This window comes from Pseudorasbora parva, chromosome 14, assembly GCF_024679245.1.
Source record: "Pseudorasbora parva isolate DD20220531a chromosome 14, ASM2467924v1, whole genome shotgun sequence".
NCBI classification, from domain to species: Eukaryota; Metazoa; Chordata; class Actinopteri; order Cypriniformes; family Gobionidae; genus Pseudorasbora; species Pseudorasbora parva.
The window spans coordinates 42,585,711-42,605,557 of NC_090185.1; the positions used below are offsets into that span (position 1 = coordinate 42,585,711).

General features: G+C 39.1%; 1 protein-coding gene across 2 annotated transcripts in view; it reads left to right on the forward strand.

Annotated features, from left to right (window-relative positions):
- The window catches only part of tsc22d2 (TSC22 domain family 2), a 48,316-nt gene that overhangs the window by 26,827 nt on the left and 1,642 nt on the right, over positions 1–19,847 (forward strand). Inside the window, exons 2-3 of one of the 2 annotated variants that reach the window (XM_067416428.1) lie at positions 6,409–6,471; positions 18,473–18,524. In XM_067416428.1, coding sequence (XP_067272529.1) covers positions 6,409–6,471; positions 18,473–18,524 — 115 coding nt within the window. The remainder of the gene's footprint in view (positions 1–6,408; positions 6,472–18,472; positions 18,525–19,847) is intronic. The other variant, XM_067416429.1, reaches the window with a different exon arrangement.

Consider the following 19,847-nt stretch of genomic DNA (forward strand, 5'->3'; position numbering starts at 1 on the left):
TACATATACACTAGGGATGCGCGATATACCGGTACTGGAAAAATACCGGTATATATTTTATTTAAAACGGTACGATATCATGATTTGGCACATTTCGGTATATGCTGCTGTTCCGAAGTTCACCGCTAGATGGCAGCGCGCTACCCAAACTGACCCGAAACAACCGGCAAATGTGACAACAACATAGACGGACAAAATGGATAAAGCAGTTGAATCTCACTCAAGATGCCCAAAACGAATGAATAAAGAGAGGAGTAGAAGTGACATTTGTAATGACTTTGCTTATAAAACTGATGAAGAACCATCAAACCTAGCCAAGAAGCATCTGTCACTATCCTGACTTTAAGACTTCTGAAGAGATCGACAGGTCAGTGGATCATTCAGACCATCTCATTTAGACATTTATTTTCTTTTAACACTGATCAACGCACACACATAGCCTAACATAAGATCGAATATCACAATCTCCAGCGTTCGTTTCAACCAATGACATTCAGATCTCATAATATTTGCACGCGTACTATTGCACTATTTACATTCGCGTTAGACACAACCAACTGTGTTTATGTGAATACTCACTAAAGACGGACATTTGTACATAATTCTGTGTATTTGACTGTTTAAGGAAACTTAATGTGTAATGTGCGAGCGTGACTAAGTGACAGGTTGTGTGTGTGTGTGTGTGTGTGTGTGTGTGTGTGTGTGTGTGTGTGTCGTTGTTATAAGCTCTTGTCTCCTGTAACTGTTATTACGAAATGCTATAAAATCGCTTGCATGTTCAATTGATTTCCGTTCTCCGTCCAGAGACGAACGTGAAACGTTGAATCGGATTATGCAGATTGCTTTAGTGTAGTGCGATGTCTTTTGAAACCAGAAGCAATTAGCTAATTTTGAGAGATTTTTGCTGAAATTATTTCTCACAAGAAAGTTTTCAAATGACTGATTTGATGTGATAAGCTTTGCTAATTAATTTACAATAAACATTTGTGGTAATTTCCCACTTTATAAACTCAAAACTTGCATAATTGTTCTCATTCGCGTGCAATATACCCGCGCTAATATTAGACCTTGTGGTATCGATTTAATATCGGTACTTCGGTATTAGATTGTGGTACCATACCGAAGCCAAAATTGTGGTATCGAGCCATCCCTAATATACACACACACACACACACACCATACATACATATACACACACACACACACCATACATACATATACACACACACACACACCATACATACATATACACACACACACACCATACATACATATACACACACACACACACACCATACATACATATACACACACACACACACACCATACATACATATACACACACACACACACCATACATACATATACACACACACACACACCATACATACATATACACACACACACACACACACACACACACCATACATACATATACACACACACCATACATACATATACACACACACACACACACACACACCATACATACATATACACACATACACACACACACACACACACACACACCATACATACATATACACACACACACCATACATACATATACACACACACACACACACACCATACATACATATACACACACACCATACATACATACATACACACACACACACACACACACACACACACACACACATACATCTTTTTTACAAAGGCTATGTTTAAATCACCGTCGTGTTAATGTTGAAATTAATATATTATTCTGAGAAGTGTATCTGCAGCAAAACCACATGATGTAATTATTACCCCAGGCTTTGCATGCGCTGGTTTACTGGCGCTCGCGACAGCTTCAGACAGAGGTCTAACTAGGATAACAAAAACATAAATGTTGTTTATTCGCCGCGGCACATTCGCGTTCGCTGTGGAAGCGCTCATCACACAAACAGATGATCAAAGAAATAAAACCATCGCGCTAATTATTCGCACGTCAAATGGCGCCCGGCGTGAGAGGGCCCTCAGTCGGTACGGTTGTGGAGGACGCTTGTTCAGCACATTTACAGTACAGCACCACTAACTTTATTCATTTTTATATTTTGGTTGATATTGAAGGCCCGATTGTTTAACAGCAAAACTCATGCATTCATGCTGCAGTGCATGCTGGGAACTAGTGTTGTAGTACTCGAGTAAATCACTGGTGCATCGTCTGAGGTAACACCCTTAGTGTGATGAAACGCTTACTGCTTAAAATGCGATCAATACCTTCTTTGTAATGTGATTTCCTTTGTTACTGTGCTGCCGGGTTCAAACGCAATCCAGCATTGTCTGAAAACTGTTTTCATGAATATAAGTGTGATTGAACATTTATATTGATTTATACAAACTAGGGGTTCTCCGATCGATCGGCAACCGATCTCAATCGGCCGATGATGGCTTTGGGATGATTGATCGGCAACCGATCTCAATCGGCCGATGATGGCTTTGGGATGATTGATCGGCGGACTCTAAAAAGGCCGATCTCAGAAACGATCACATGCTGACGACGCGCGCCTGTCGTGAGAGCGAGGGCACGACATGCAGCGGCAGTCCCTTTCTCTTTCCGGCGCGGGTATAATAATTATAATGCTAAAGGTGAGGTACAGTTCATATTCTCTAATAACTGACTTACAAAGTCATTTGAAAACTTTCTCTGAGACGCAAGTTCACAAACAGCGCGAGTGAATCACCGCTCATTCTCTCTCTCTCTCTCTCTCTCTCTCTCTCTCTCTCTCTCTCTCTCTCTCTCTCTCTCTCTCTCGCTCTCTCTCTCTCTCGCTCTCTCTCTCTCTCTCTCGCTCTCTTTCTCTCTCTCGCTCTCTCTCCCTCTCTCTCTCTCTCTCTCTCTCGCTCTCTTTCACTCTCTTTCACTCTCAAAGTGCTCAAATGGCTTCACATCAGCGCATCGCATCTGCAACTAAAATTGAGCTGCACAGTTGACACAGGAGTGGCCTGAGGTGTGTGTCTGTGTGTGTGTCTGTCTGTGTGTGTCTGTCTGTGTGTGTGTGTGTGTGTGTGTGTGTGTGTACTGAAACCTGTTCCTCCGTAGCCTCTGTTGCAGCTCCTCCTCATCTCTGGACGGGAGCATGAAGGAATATTTCCAGCGCTGTTAGCTTTGTGCAGCGTTGAGAGATCGCCACTAATCATCCGTGTTGTTGTTCTCCTGGTTTATTGCTTAGTTTGCTTCTGCTCTGGGTGAATTTACTCAGAAACTCCCACATCTGGCAGATTTCAGCTCAATGCTGATCTATGGAGGCCTTTGAGTTGCTCTTTTGTTGTTTTGGTGTGATTATTATTGATATTGGCTATTGATAACAGTTAGCATGCTAATCAGTCTCGAAGTGCTCACCTCCCTCCATTTGGATGTTAGTTTATTTATTATTATTAATTATTAGTTTAGCCTAAATTGCTCTTAATAGTTGATTGTTATGCTTAGAGGTCAAACATGGTAAGGTAAAGCCTTTCCGTATAATAGAACGGTCAGATTTTTACATGTTTTTAAAGAAGTTTCTTCTGCTCAGCAAGGCGGCATTTATGATATTAGAAATACAAAAGTTTCTCATCATTCCTCCAGTCTTCAGAGTCACTGATCACTCTCAGATGAGGATCTGATCATCAACACACATTTATGATTATTATCAGTGTTGAAATCAGTTGTGTAAACTTTTTTTTCAGGATTCTTTGATGAACAGAAAGTTCAAAAGAACAGTATTTATCTGAAATAGAAAGCTTTTGTAACATTGTACTATCATTTAAATGTTTCTGGTCGGAAAATATTTTATTTATTTTTTGGGAAAGAACTTAAAGAAATTAATGCATTTATTTAGCAGGGATGCATTAAATTGATCAAGTGACAGTTTAGACATTTACAATGTTACACAAGCTTCATATTTCAGATACATGCTGTTATTTTGAACTTTCTGTTCAATAAATGAACACTGAATGCACTGAAGACTGGAGTAATGATGATAAACTCAGCTTGATCACAGGAATAAATGACATTTTAAAATATATTAAAATAATAAATTGTAAAAATATTTCACAGTAAAACAGTGTTTGCTGTATTTTGTATCGAATAAATGCAGGCCTGATAAGCAGAAGAGACTTGACGGGTAGTGTATCTATCATATAAACATGTAAAGTTGTATTTTTGTGCATTTTTGATAACCGTAAGCTTAAGCTTCTTTACCTTGAGTCCAGAGCTTTTCCTCTGTAATCTGCCATGTGTCGAGACGTCAGTCACTGCGCCGACGCTTATGGGCGCTTAAATGGGGAATCGCTGACAAAAACAATAAGATTTACTATTTTTAAATGTAAATTTAACATGAAATGAAGTAAACTCTACTTAACTAAGTTAAGTAAATTTAACAAAAAAGTAAAGTGATTTGAACTTGGCCAGTAAAGGGTTGAGTAGTTTCTCCTGAGTTATGCAATACTTTCTACAAACAAAACAAACAAGCCGTGAGTTAAACCGCACTTTTTTTAAAGCAGCACCAGGTAACTTTTCAACCTTCATAATATATTTTTTAAGACTCTTGTGATGATAAATCGACTTACAATCGGTTGAATGACACGTCTGCCATAGCCTGATGGGGTCTGTATCGTTTTTAATCGTACTTTTAAACTTCGGGTTTCGGGTAGTAACCCGAGAAAAAGAAAAGAACTACAAAATTCGAATGCTTTACGGCATATACGTCACTTCCACCAACACACACACTTCCTTAAATTCGGACGTGCGAGCCCAACTTTGTTCGTCAGATAATATAGTCATGTCTGAAGCAGCACAGACAAATAAGAAAGAAAAGGTTTTGTTGGAGGAAAGCAATAAGAGGAAACGAAAAAGTGCTGTGATTAAAGGCAGGACGAGGATCAACATGTGACCAGCGTTTGCTCGTCGGCGTGAGCTGAAGGAGGCGTGCCCGACCGATGCTGTCCTGCTTGTTACGGTGATTACCGACCACTCAAACACTGAACTGAAGTATCATATAGATTCTGGAAAAGGCTAACCAATAGACTACTATAATGACGCTGGCTTGTAAACGTGAGCATCGTGATTATTTGGCGTTTGAAAAAAATAAAACCCATGAAATTATATTCATATGACATGCTGAAGCATATGCCACTGACTGTAACGTTACCTGGGATGAAGACATTTCACACGCGCCGCCAGAAGAACTCCTCCTGCATGTGAACTCCTCCTGCAGTGTTCAGGGGAACTGTTAGTGCTGCACCGACCCGCGGGACGCTTTTATGAAGTTATTTGGCCCGCACCGCACCACTGTATATATTTTTACAACCCGCCGCGCACCAGCGACCATTAAATAGACATACGGGTCCGCGGGTTATGAGACGAGCCGCGCATCACTAGCTCAGGGCTATCAGGGCTATCATGTCAACAAATGCACGCGCGATGGCATCCCCTGTTGTAGGATGACAGCTCTTACGACAGTAGCTGAGGACATTCTTTTTCCAAACTGTAGGGGGACCCCGAGAGCAAAAGTAGCCAAGTGCGGCTTTAAAGAGCATGCTTTACTGACGAACATCTGAGTTAATAACAGCAGATATATCCGGGTATTTACTACGTTATTCTATTTGGATAATTTTCAAGCTTTTTAAACAATAATAAAAACAATACTAAATAAAAGTAAAAACCAAGACAATATATTATTTAAGAAAAACATAATAATAATGCTAATAATAGAAAAATGAATAAGGCTACCAAAATTATAACGATAATAGTAATTTAAAAAAAAGGTTTTTGCTATAAAATAACCCAGTGAGAGGATATTCATGCGTGCGCTGTGTTGGGTTTAACCATTGTTTAAGTAAAAGCATTGCCAATATGGCCATGAAACTAAATGAATAATTCACTTAACTAAAAATAAAATTAGAATATAATCTGCGCACAGTTTCCATTAATTGTAATCTGGCGTCTCTCTGAAGGCCCTGAGGCAGATTCCTCTGACCCTGGCAACACATGATGCCTGGAATATGATTGGATAAAAGCCCCAACATAGACAAACACTACTGGAGCAGCGCAACCGAGAGGAACGCTATCAAAGTAACCACGGGGACTATTGGGAATAATTTAACAGTCATTCAGGGAACAAACTTTAACATGCGCTGTGTGGCACGATCGACCGGAGAAAAGCCCGCTAGGCTGCTTGTAGAACGGCTGTGTCAGCCTGAATCCGGCTGCTCTGAGCCCTGCACACCTGAGATAGATCAATGGCCGGCCAGCTTTCTCTCCAATCCATCCAAGCCTTTCCTCTACAGTCAAAGCAAACTTGTTTTGATCTTTCCCTCCAAACATTTGACATCATATTTTAAAACTCTCTCTCTCTCTCTCTCTCTCTCTCTCTCTCTCTCTCTCTCTCTCTCTCTCTCTTATCTTTTCTTATGTGCAAGGAACCCCTCCGCAGCTTTCTATCAAGCCTTTCCAAACGGCAGGTCAAAGGTCATCAGTGATGGGTATGAGTGTGTGTGTGTTGCATTGCACTCTTGGCGGGTGTGTGTGTGTGCATGTAGTGAGCATAGGTGCCTACGAGCGCTGTGATTGGCTGCTCACCTCAGCCAGTGAGGATCAAAGCGAGCAGAAGTTTTCCTCATAACTCGAGCCGACTGCTGTGTGATCAGCCAGACTGATATTCATGAAGGTTAGCGAGCACTGCTTTGTTTATGGTGTGTGTATCTACAGTCTACAGTGTGTATCTACATTATCTACAGAATGAAGAATATGAAGAATGAATAGACTATCTGCTGACACAGACGGTTATCGGCAGTAGTCGTAAGCCGTGACTCTTGGCCTTCCCTTCTATAATACAGTGCACAGTGCACATCCTCATGACAAAATATTCAGTGGAATAGTGTGACAACTAGCCGGGTTGCAAAATGCATGACACAAAACAAACAAAGTTTAGTACTGGCACAGCAGACGATTAAATGTGTGTGACAGGTGTGTAAACCCATGGTGTGTTTGAGCAAAGTGAAGCTTTTATGCAGAACTACAGCAAATGTGCACAATGGATGCTGAGACAAAAACAAAATCCCATTATCCCGATACTGAACATACAATTCAATATATATCACTATACTGAACTCATGATACAATATATATCACAATACTGAACTCACGATACAATATATATCACTATACTGAACTCACGATACAATATATATCACAATACTGAACTCACGATTCAATATATATCACAATACTGAACTCACGATTCAATATATATCACTATACTGAACTCACGATACAATATATATCACAATACTGAACTCACGATACAATATATATCACAATACTGAACTCACGATACAATATATATCACAATACTGAACTCACGATACAATATATATCACAATACTGAACTCACGGTACAATATATATCACAATACTGAACTCACGATACAATATATATCACAATACTGAACTCACGATTCAATATATATCACAATACTGAACTCACGATTCAATATATATCACAATACTGAACTCACGATACAATATGTATCACAATACTGAACTCACGATTCAATATATATCACAATACTGAACTCACGATTCAATATATATCACAATACTGAACTCACGATTCAATATATATCACAATACTGAACTCACGATTCAATATATATCACAATACTGAACTCACGATTCAATATATATCACAATACTGAACTCACGATACAATATATATCACAATACTGAACTCACGATTCAATATATATCACAATACTGAACTCACGATTCAATATGTATCACAATACTGAACTCACGATACAATATGTATCACAAAACTGAACTCACGATACAATATGTATCACAATACTGAACTCACGATACAATATATATCACAATACTGAACTCACGATACAATATATATCACAATACTGAACTCACGATACAATATATATATCACGGTACTGAACTCACGATACAATATATATCACGATACTGAACTCACGATACAATATATATCACAATACTGAACTCACGATTCAATATATATATCGCGATACTGAACTCACGATATAATATATATCACAATACTGAACTCACGATACAATATATATATCACAATACTGAACTCACGATACAATATATATATCACGGTACTGAACTCACGATACAATATATATCACGATACTGAACTCACGATACAATATATATCACAATACTGAACTCACGATTCAATATATATCACAATACTGTACTCACGATTCAATATATATCACAATACTGAACTCAAGATTCAATATATATCACAATACTGAACTCACGATACAATATATATCACAAAACTGAACTCACGATACAATATATATCACAATACTGAACTCACGATACAATATGTATCACAAAACTGAACTCACGATACAATATATATCACAATACTGAACTCACGATACAATATGTATCACAATACTGAACTCACGATACAATATATTTCACAATACTGAACTCACGATACAATATATATCACAATACTGAACTCACGATTCAATATATATCACAATACTGAACTCACGATACAATATGTATCACAATACTGAACTCACGATTCAATATATTTCACAATACTGAACTCACGATACAATATATATCACAATACTGAACTCACGATACAATATATATCACAATACTGAACTCACGATACAATATATATCACAATACTGAACTCACCATACAATATATATCACGATACTGAACTCACCATACAATATATATCACGATACTGAACTCACGATACAATATATATCACGATACTGAACTCACGATACAATATATATATATCACGATACTGAACTCACGATACAATATATATATCGCGATACTGAACTCACGATACAATATATATATCACAATACTGAACTCACGATACAATATATATATCACAATACTGAACTCACGATACAATATATATATCACGGTACTGAACTCACGATACAATATATATCACGATACTGAACTCACGATACAATATATATCACAATACTGAACTCACGATTCAATATATATCACAATACTGAACTCACGATTCAATATATATCACAATACTGAACTCAAGATTCAATATATATCACAATACTGAACTCACGATACAATATATATCACAATACTGAACTCACGATACAATATATATCACAATACTGAACTCACGATACAATATATATCACAGTACTGAACTCACGATTCAATATATATCACAATACTGAACTCACGATACAATATATTTCACAATACTGAACTCACGATTCAATATATATCACAATACTGAACTCACGATACAATATATTTCACAATACTGAACTCACGATTCAATATATATCACAATACTGAACTCACGATTCAATATATATCACAATACTGAACTCAAGATTCAATATATATCACAATACTGAACTCAAGATGCAATATATATCACAATACTGAACTCAAGATACAATATATATCACAATACTGAACTCACGATACAATATATATCACAATACTGAACTCACGATACAATATATTTCACAATACTGAACTCACGATACAATATATATCACAATACTGAACTCACGATACGATATATTTCACAATACTGAACTCACGATACAATATATATCACAATACTGAACTCACGATACAATATATATCACAGTACTGAACTCACGATTCAATATATATCACAATACTGAACTCACGATACAATATATTTCACAATACTGAACTCACGATTCAATATATATCACAATACTGAACTCACGATACAATATATTTCACAATACTGAACTCACGATACAATATATATCACAATACTGAACTCAAGATTCAATATATATCACTATACTGAACTCACGATTCAATATATATCACAAAACTGAACTCACGATACAACATATATCACAATACTGAACTCACGATTCAATATATATCACAATACTGAACTCACGATTCAATATATATCACAATACTGAACTCACGATTCAATATATATCACAATACTGAACTCACGATTCAATATATATCACAATACTGAACTCACGATTCAATATATATCACAATACTGAACTCACGATACAATATATATCACAATACTGAACTCAAGATTCAATATATATCACAATACTGAACTCACGATACAATATATATCACAATACTGAACTCAAGATTCAATATATATCACAATACTGAACTCACGATACAATATATTTCACAATACTGAACTCACGATATAATATATATCACAATACTGAACTCACGATACAATATGTATCACAATACTGAACTCACGATACAATATATATCACTATACTGAACTCACGATTCAATATATATCACAATACTGAACTCACGATTCAATATATATCACAATACTGAACTCACGATTCAATATATATCACAATACTGAACTCACGATTCAATATATATCACAATACTGAACTCACGATACAATATATATCACAATACTGAACTCAAGATTCAATATATATCACAATACTGAACTCACGATACAATATATATCACAATACTGAACTCAAGATTCAATATATATCACAATACTGAACTCACGATACAATATATTTCACAATACTGAACTCACGATACAATATATATCACAATACTGAACTCACGATTCAATATATATCACAATACTGAACTCACGATTCAATATATATCACAATACTGAACTCACGATACAATATATATCACAATACTGAACTCACGATACAATATATATCACAATACTGAGCTCACGATACAATATATATCACAATACTGAACTCACGATACAATATATATCACAATACTGAACTCACGATACAATATATTTCACAATACTGAACTCACGACACAACTCTATATCATGAATCATATTGTTTCCATCAATGATAAATATCGTCACATCTTTATATGGTGATATAATGTTTAACGATATATCATTACACCCCTAAGCGTTACCTCTCTATGTTAGGATGGGTGAGTTTCCTCCAGAACTATCACAAATAATTAATATTTGAGTAATGACCCATGAATTATGCGCAGCTTTCGTCCTGACTTACAGGGCGGGTCGGCTTCAGCATCCATTTGGAGAATTTTACTACCCAACGTGTCATTTTTCATGCATCTCCTACGCAGTGTTTGGCATGAGCTTGCTGCATTGGGCTCGATCTGTAACATTAGCAGAGTCTGCGAGTGATCTGTAAACCTGCGTGTGGGTAAGCGTCTAAAGTGATGATCATTTGTAGAAGTATTTCCCTGTTTTTCTGTGCTTTATAACAGTACATTGAGTGCTAGTTTACTTAAACCTCAGGCACAAATTGACATTTGATTATGATTGAAACGCCGGTGGCTCTTGAACAAAGGCAGGGTTGTAGTGAAGGTGAGCCAGTGTGACTCAGAGCTCCGGTGGGAAGGATGGGAGTCATGTCGAGAGCACAGATCTGCTACATGTTCGCTCCTGTCCCCATAGAAGCTGTCAAACCATTGCCCTGAGGCCTTTATCTCTTGTAACACAGCTATTTATGCACTTGTAAGTCTGTAGATTGATCATTTTAATTAGATTTACATGCAAACCGTGGTTGCAGCACTTTTAGGAGAAGCATGAGAACAATAGTTATATTAATGTGTAATGCTTGTTGTAGTCTGGTCTCTCTTACAGTGTTTATGGGACAAGCATCAGTGCAGATAAGCAAAGCTCGTCTTTCTCATTTATCCTGCTCTTTCATCTCCATCCAAACGCTTCAGGGCTTTCAGTTGCAGGCAGTTTTACATGAAAGTACTTTTGTTTGTTTGAGAGTATTTGCATGTGTTTGTTTGTTTCATTTGTTAATATCAAGTGCAAATGCATTTGCTGTTTTGTGTAGAATGAGTTGCTATTGATGTAGAGATGCTGACTCCATCAGTATACGAGTCGTGACGTCATACACTTATGTAGAATAGCCTAGTTATATTAAAGGAATTATTCAACCAAAAATGTACATCTAATCCTTGATTGGCAGAGAAAGAGATATTTTGCAGAATGTTCAAGCTGCTCTTCTCCATGCAATGAACGAAGAGTTATTTACTGAAAATATTTCCCTCTTCCATTTTCACTCAGCTTTGGCATATTTTAAATCTGCATATTTGTGATATTTTTACCTTAATAAAGGGTATTTTCCCCCTCATTTTATTTAATATAGGCTATGCTTCAGGTTTCATATTATATTCTTAAATTTGAAATTAAAATAAGACACTATAGGGCTGTTAGCAATCAAATTAAATAATTGACACTGAAAAAATACAACTGCATTAAATGATGTTCTGAGATTTGTATTTTTGAATAAAAAATAAGAAATGTTGATAAGTATATAAAACTAAACCACCAGTAGGTGGCGGCAGGTGAGTCTTAATGAGTGAGTCATTGAGTCAATTCATTCAAACGGCTGATTCATTCAAGAATAAGGGAGTCATTACAAACAGGTCATTGAATCTTTGTTTCTACCGATTCGTTCAAACACTGAATCATTCAGTAACACACAGTGTATGTGTGTGTTATATGGAGAAGTGTAGAGACTCATCGCTCTGCCTGTAAGCAATGGCCTGCAGGTTTGGATAAGCTGTAGCTAAGCCAGACTGCAGGAGGCGTGTGGACGCTGTAAAACACAGGCTGATCCACACGAAACCACAGCGGCACAAGGGCACTGATCCCAGGCCAGCTGTGTGCGGCCCAAAAACATTACGCAACCGCTCAGCCAATTAATTAGCAGTGTCTCTTCAGACTCTGGACTTGTTTACAGCAAATGTGTGTTGAGGATGAATCACTCATGACTCTGATTAGCAGCTGAAGGAATGGCCTGAACTTCACATGCCTTACAGGGCATCCAGTGCCATGGCAAACCACAGCTCTTGCCTTTGACTGCGCTGTTTCCTGTCGAGTTTCCATGTAAATATAGGCTTTTATACACCACACGTCTATATATACGCTCAGCGGTTGCTTCTTTTGCATGCCATTCTGAACGCTAAGAGCTCTTTTCCGTTCTTCATTTAGAGGTGAAAAGGAGTTATAAACACCTTAGCAGCCATAAACTGTTAGCGAACATCCTGACGTCAGATGCACATGTGCTGCTCACTTTCTTCTCAATAATAAAATTAACACACATTGATACAAAAGATCGCTTTCAGCCGTTCCTTACACTTCTTAACAATTCATCCCCTCGCAGGTCAAAAAGACCTAAAGCCATACGTATTTTACGTTTCTTTTTCCGGAAAAATTATTTAATTTAATTGCGATTTTAATTTAAAGGTGCCCTAAAATGAAAAAAAATGAATTAACCTTGGCATAGTTGAAAAACGAGTTCAGTACATGGACATCACATACAGTGAGTCTCAAACATAAACATTAACTCCTAGTTCATATGTAAATCTCGTAAATCAAAAACACCACCGAAAAGCAGGCGAATCTCAACATGGTGCCACCTGTGACACAACAGTCGGGATCATTAATAAGTACATTAATTTACAACATCATTCGCACAGCCGAATCATCAGGAGTTCTGCAACTATTGGGAGTTGATACAATGAAGGAAATTGATTTAATAAATACAAACTCAAAACATTATTATATCTGAACCACATAAAAAATGTGATAAATTATGAAGATAGCCCAATTTGGCATGTTTTACTGCATCATCACAAATAAAACGCACACAATTACCCAATATTCTTACGATATATATTTTGATAATATTTGAATAAAGGTTGTGGATTCTCAAAAATGTTAATTGTATTAACTCAAATTATTAATTTCAATGAACTCAAAATGTTAAGGCAACCAGGTAATTTATTTTTTAAATCATTTATTACAGTGTGGAGATGAATGTTATATTTCCGTCGGTGCAGGGGACGTGAGGACTTTTTAAAACCCTTCCCACTGAGCAAAACTGTCAGCCGGCATGCTTATCTATAACAGGATACCACAACAATTTAATTCAAAGTTGTTCGTTTGCTCAGCCTATTTTACCCATAGACAGTAAAAGAAATGGACGGAGCGTTCCCATTGACGTCAACGGCGAAAGAATGAAGTCAACCTAGGGGCACTCACTTCCTGATGGCTGAGCGAACTGCGCCGGCTCAGACTGAGCTTGAGGACGTAGATGTGACGTGAGCCTCCTGTCTGACAGCTGTAGGTCTTCTAGTACTTGTGGAAAGTGAAAGCTGAATCACGTTGTTTAAATATTTTCTCCCGTTGCTTTTGGCTCACTATGGGCTTCTCCCCATTCTTCCCCCTTGACTTTATCAGACTTTATGTCTCCACGTCCCCCCGACGGTCTCATAGACAGTAAAGATTGCCTGCGAGCGTCTCCTCAGGTCTATACGGTAATTTCTCAACTGTGCGACAGGGTCGCGTTGGTTATGACGCAATCGTTAGCCTATTTTTACAAAAACAGCTTCTGCGGGGCGATAGTGTAAGATACAAGGTAATGGAGCCTTTTATGCATTGTCGTGTTTCTTTAGAAATAAACAATGGACAAATGGAGTCTTTAAACGTCTCAGATGTAAAGTTATTCACTGTCAAAGTGACTCAAAAATGAATGGGAGTCAATGGGATGCTAACAGCAGGTGATGGCTTGGTTAGCAATGGCAGCCCCTAGGGGTGGAACGCTTTCCGAGTGCTAGATTACCCACTTGATTTTATCACGGACTGTTTTTCAGGCTTTACTCGGCGTCTGATACTGAAGGAGCGGCGATTCAAACTATATCCCTGTACGTAGTGATTTATCCCCTTCAGGACTCTACTGTCAAACTGAACATCTTATTTACACGCTGCTCAGTTCACTGTTTAGAGTTCGTGATTTATGGCATCCGACACATGCCACTTTACTCGCAGCGGATTGGTCCAGAATAAACCCTACTCCACAGCAGGTTAGCCGTGTAGTTAGCATGACGATGAACATCACTAGAAACCAATCCACCAGCCCTGAAAACCAGAGTTTGCTCAAACTCATCTCGAAGTTCTCTGGGCAGCAGCTGAATCCAGCTTTGTGCAAAAGGCCACGGATGACGTGTGTGTGTGCGATGTTTTAACATGCAGTGAATGCTGAAGAACAGTAATCTGGGGCCGGTGGCCATTCTTGACTGCTGGGGGGGATCATTGCTGCATCTGGTCTTGCATTTTTTTCATTCCTGTGTATCGCTTTTATATGCAAAACTGTGTCCAGTGTGAACGCCGCCCTCTAAGACACGCTTCCTGGACATGTGCTCCAGTTCTTGGGGCATCTCTGAGAGAAGTAGCTAGGCTCCGAATCTGAACAAACTGTTCTTTTAAGACGATTGTTTTTTTGTCCTTAAGGCGTAACAAATTCAGTCCTCATTGATCGTAATTACATGGGGAACAGTGAGCAGTTTCTTCAAAACAACTTGTTTTGTGTTTCTTAGAAGAAATTCCATTAAACATGTTTAGGAGTCAACCCTGAATCCATTACAGTCCAAAGCAAACCTGGAAGAACTTGCTTGCTTAAATTCCTCTTTTATAGCATTTCGACGTGTTACTCGCCATGAAAAGACGAGATTAAAACAGAAGTTCATCACGAAACAAGTCTGGACCTGAGATGGAAATATCAGTTATTTTATCCGTATGAATTCCCTGAGAGTTCAGAAGAACTGATGTTTGTTTATTACTAATTCCAGAGGGTTTTCTCTAGAACTGAGCTTCCTCGTGCGTGTGTGTGTGTGTGTGCGCGCGTGTGTGTGTGTGAGACCTGGAGGAAGTAACCGTTGAGTTACCCTGGAGTTTTCTGTTAGTTGATATACTGTATGTCACACACACATTTAAAACAGGTTAATGAGAATGAGGTAAGATGATGTCATGCGAACAGATGTCAACACACAGAACGACATGACACACACACACACACACACACACACACACACACACACACACACACACACACACACACACACACTTACAGCCGTTGAGTTCAACAATATAGCGCTTTACAACCAGGGAAAAGTGCCAGATATCCACTCTGTCTTCTATGGAGAGACTTGAATCTGATTTCCAAGTTAAGTCCGTGATTTGATTTATTTGATTCGTTTCCTAGAAAGTGGAGCTCTGGATCAGAAGCGCTGTCCTGTTGTCAGGAACACAGAGTGCCCCAAATGATTAAATAAAGGCTTCTCCTGGTCCTGGAGTAAGCCCAGCACAAGCGTTGATCAGTGTGTGTGTGTGTGTGTGGGTTTGACCATGTGGACCACATGCAGGTCATCTTAAAGTGACAGCAGCCACTAATGATGTCTCTCATTAATGTTTAACGAACTAAGCTTTAGTAAGGACTCGTCTTTATTCAGTGTGTTATTATGCAGTGCAGGCTGTTTGATCACTTTATTCATTTCTGTATATTTCCTGTCAGACGGGTAGGAAGGGCTCATTTATTATTAAAGTCCCCTGTGGTGAACATCCTGTGTTTAACGTTGTGTGTGTGCTTGTGTGTGAGGTCCGTGATGGGCTACGCTGGGGCTAGGCCGGCTATCGCCCCGTTAGTTGTGTGTGCTTGAGGTCGTATTATGCTGGTCATCACAGGCTGAAAATGCCGGTTGTTCGGTGCTGCGCTTGTCCTTCTCCACTTGCATTAAGCTAAATAAAAAAAAGCCTATTCTTTGGCTAAATATAATTTTAAAGGAACTGTGTGTAAGAAGTGTATTTGAATAAAATGGCCCTGATATGTCACTAGACATTAATAAATCATGTTAATTCAGACACTTCTATCACTGACAGCAGTCGTCCGGCAGGATATTGTCATTATAAAGTTGTTGTTGACCTCAACTGATGTTGATGATGTCATGTGTTTTGGCCTGAAGCTCCGCCCTCCACCTATTGACCAATCAGGAGTCAGTAGTGTTTGGGGTTGCCAGATCTGCTCTAGTTCCCACAGCTGCAGATCTACAAACGTTCTGCTGATCCTGCAGCCAATCTGGCATCCTCGAGCCGCTCTACCGTCATTTAAAGTGATCGCAGGGCCAGTTTTGGCCACAATCTTACACACACTTCCTTTAAACTACACTTCTGATGAATGCGGTGTGTACAATAGCTGCTTTTATTTGAACCCCCGACAATGTCTTTATGAAGTAACTCTGCCGTTATGAATATGGGTTATTGTCTTAGCACCCCTGATATTGGTCTAGCTATTGGCGTGGATGACCATTGCTGAGCGTTTCTCTTTAAACTGCAGTGAACCAAGCACTCAATCGGCACAAACTAGCCAATCACGGCACGGCGTGATCCAGCGGATCTCTGAGGGAGTGAGTGGAGGCGGGGCTCATTTGCATTTTCATGATGTGCGCATACTAAATGAGGCAAGGGTGTCCAGTTACATTCAGGATATTTGAAGGTATGAAGATGTTTTTTCAATGAAAAAAACCTTTAATATGTTGAGTTTTAAGGGATTCGGTTATGGATTACTGGGAGTTATTTTTAAAGCCTAATGCTGAAATGGACAGATTTCAGTGATGCTGTAATGCTGAACTATCATTAGTTTTCATCAGGATCTGTGATACTGGCTTTCTGTTACAACACATATCAAAAATAATGTTTTAAAAATGTTATTAATCGTTTGACAGCACTAAAAGTAATTACAGATCTACTTTTCCTTTATAAACGTATTCAAGCGTGTATATGACAAATAAAAGATCACAACTACCTTTTTTTCTTTCCGTGGCTTCATGTGTGACTTTCTACTGTAGGATGTGTTTAAAATGCATCGAAAAGGCATCTCTCTCTGTGTGTGTGTGTGTGTGTGTGTGTGTGTGTGTGTGTGTGTGTGTGTGAGAGAGAGAGAATCTCGCAGTCATGAGAGAAGCGGCGTTGTAGCTCGTGCTACGCATGCGCACACCGCGCTCAAAATACAGCCGCGTGTAGGACGTGCAGATGCGCGACCCCGCCCCTCAGCCCGCGCCACGCCTCCTCCCCACGAGCGCAAGAATTGCTTAAATCCCGAGGAGCGCCTTCACACACACATACACACTCACTCTTCTGTGTGAGACTAACCGCCGCCAAACATGCTCTGCAGGATGAGCTACTGTGTGCCGTGCTCGCCCGCACGCTCCGCGAGACTGAACCCTTGCCGAACGCGAGGCAGGTACACACTCCCGCTTTATTACTGGAGGAACACGAGCTGTGTGTGTGTGTGTGTGTGTGTGTGTGTGTGTGTGTGTGTGTTATTATAGCAGCTGTGTAAATACAGTCTATGGTAAATACGCGTAAACCCGTGTGTGAGAGCGCGAGGCCACTTTCGCGCGTTATGCTTTTATCATAACGGGTTTGTTTACCTGCGTGAACGCGCTCAGAGCTGGACTAGTTTAACGCGATGCTCGTGCTTGTGTATTCATTGATGTATTAGCGCAGTGTGTGAGATGCGTTGATGTATCAGCGCGTAGATGAGTGTGATGTGACTGAAGTGTGTGTAGATGAAGAGACTGAAGTGTGTGTGTTTCTGTCTGCAGTGCCTCTGGTGCCAGTGTCGTGGCCATCGACAACAAAATCGAGCAAGCAATGGTGAGTTTGACAGCTCAATCTGAACCGGTTGAGTTACACACACACACACACACACACACACACACACACACACACACACACACACACACACACACACACACACACACACACACACACACACACACTGACTTCATTATGAGCCAAACACTCGCCTACACTTCACAATAATGCTTTAGGTACACAGTTAATGTTAGTTTATATAAATCCAGCTGTTCATGTTAGTTCACAGTGCATTAACTAGTGTTAAAGATTTTAATAATGCATTAGTAAATGTTCAAATGAACATTACCAAAGATAAATAAATGCTTTGAGTGCAGTTCATGGTAACTAATGCATAGACAGTAAAAGAAATGGACGGAGCGATCCCATTGCCTTCTACGGCGTTAAGTGAGGTCAGTATAGGAGCACTCACTTCCTGATGGCTGAGCGAACTGCGCCGGCTCAGACTGAGCTTGAGGATGTAGATGTGACGTGAGCCTCCTGTCTGACAGCTGTAGGTCTTCTAGTAGTTGTGGAAAGTGAAAGCTGAATCACGTTGTTTAAATATTTTCTCCCGTTGCTTTTGGCTCACTATGGGCTTCTCTCCATTCTTCTCCCTTGACTTTATCAGACTTTATGTCTCCACGTCCCCCCGACTGTCTCATAGACAGTAAAGATTGCCTGCGAGCGTCTCCTCAGGTCTATACGGTAATTTCTCAACGGTGCGACAGAGTCACGTTGGTTATGACAACTTCATTACTGGAGTAAAAGTACAGCTGGTCAAATATTACTCCGTTACCAGTCAAAGTTGTAAAAACTGATTTTTACAGGAGTAAAAGTACGGAATTATGTTTTTTTACTTTAGTATCCAAAGTAAATGTCCTTCTTTATGTCGCCGCATTATTGTATTATAGTTGTATAAATGCCCATTATGCCATCATGGTTTAAGCCAGTCAGTGACGCTCCATCTGACACACTAGCAGACGACTAACTTAAACTCATTTAAATACTAAAGTTACAAAGCTCTTTATAAAGCTGCTGTCACTTTAAGACCGAACGCACGGATCCAATACACTGACACTCATCTGATATTCTCACACTGTTCACCTTCACTGAAGACACAATCAACTTTGTTTATGTGAATCCTCCACTAAATGAGCATTTGGACATCCGTCTTCTTCCATTTTGCTCTAAACTATAAATCAGTGTTTAATAAATGCTGTGAAATCATTGAACTTCACGAGACTCTACAAGAGTGATTCCTGAAAGGCTTTCTGCAAAAACCCAAACACCTTTAAAAGAAGAAAAAAATCATCCACTGACTTTCAGAGCTGCGACAGAAAC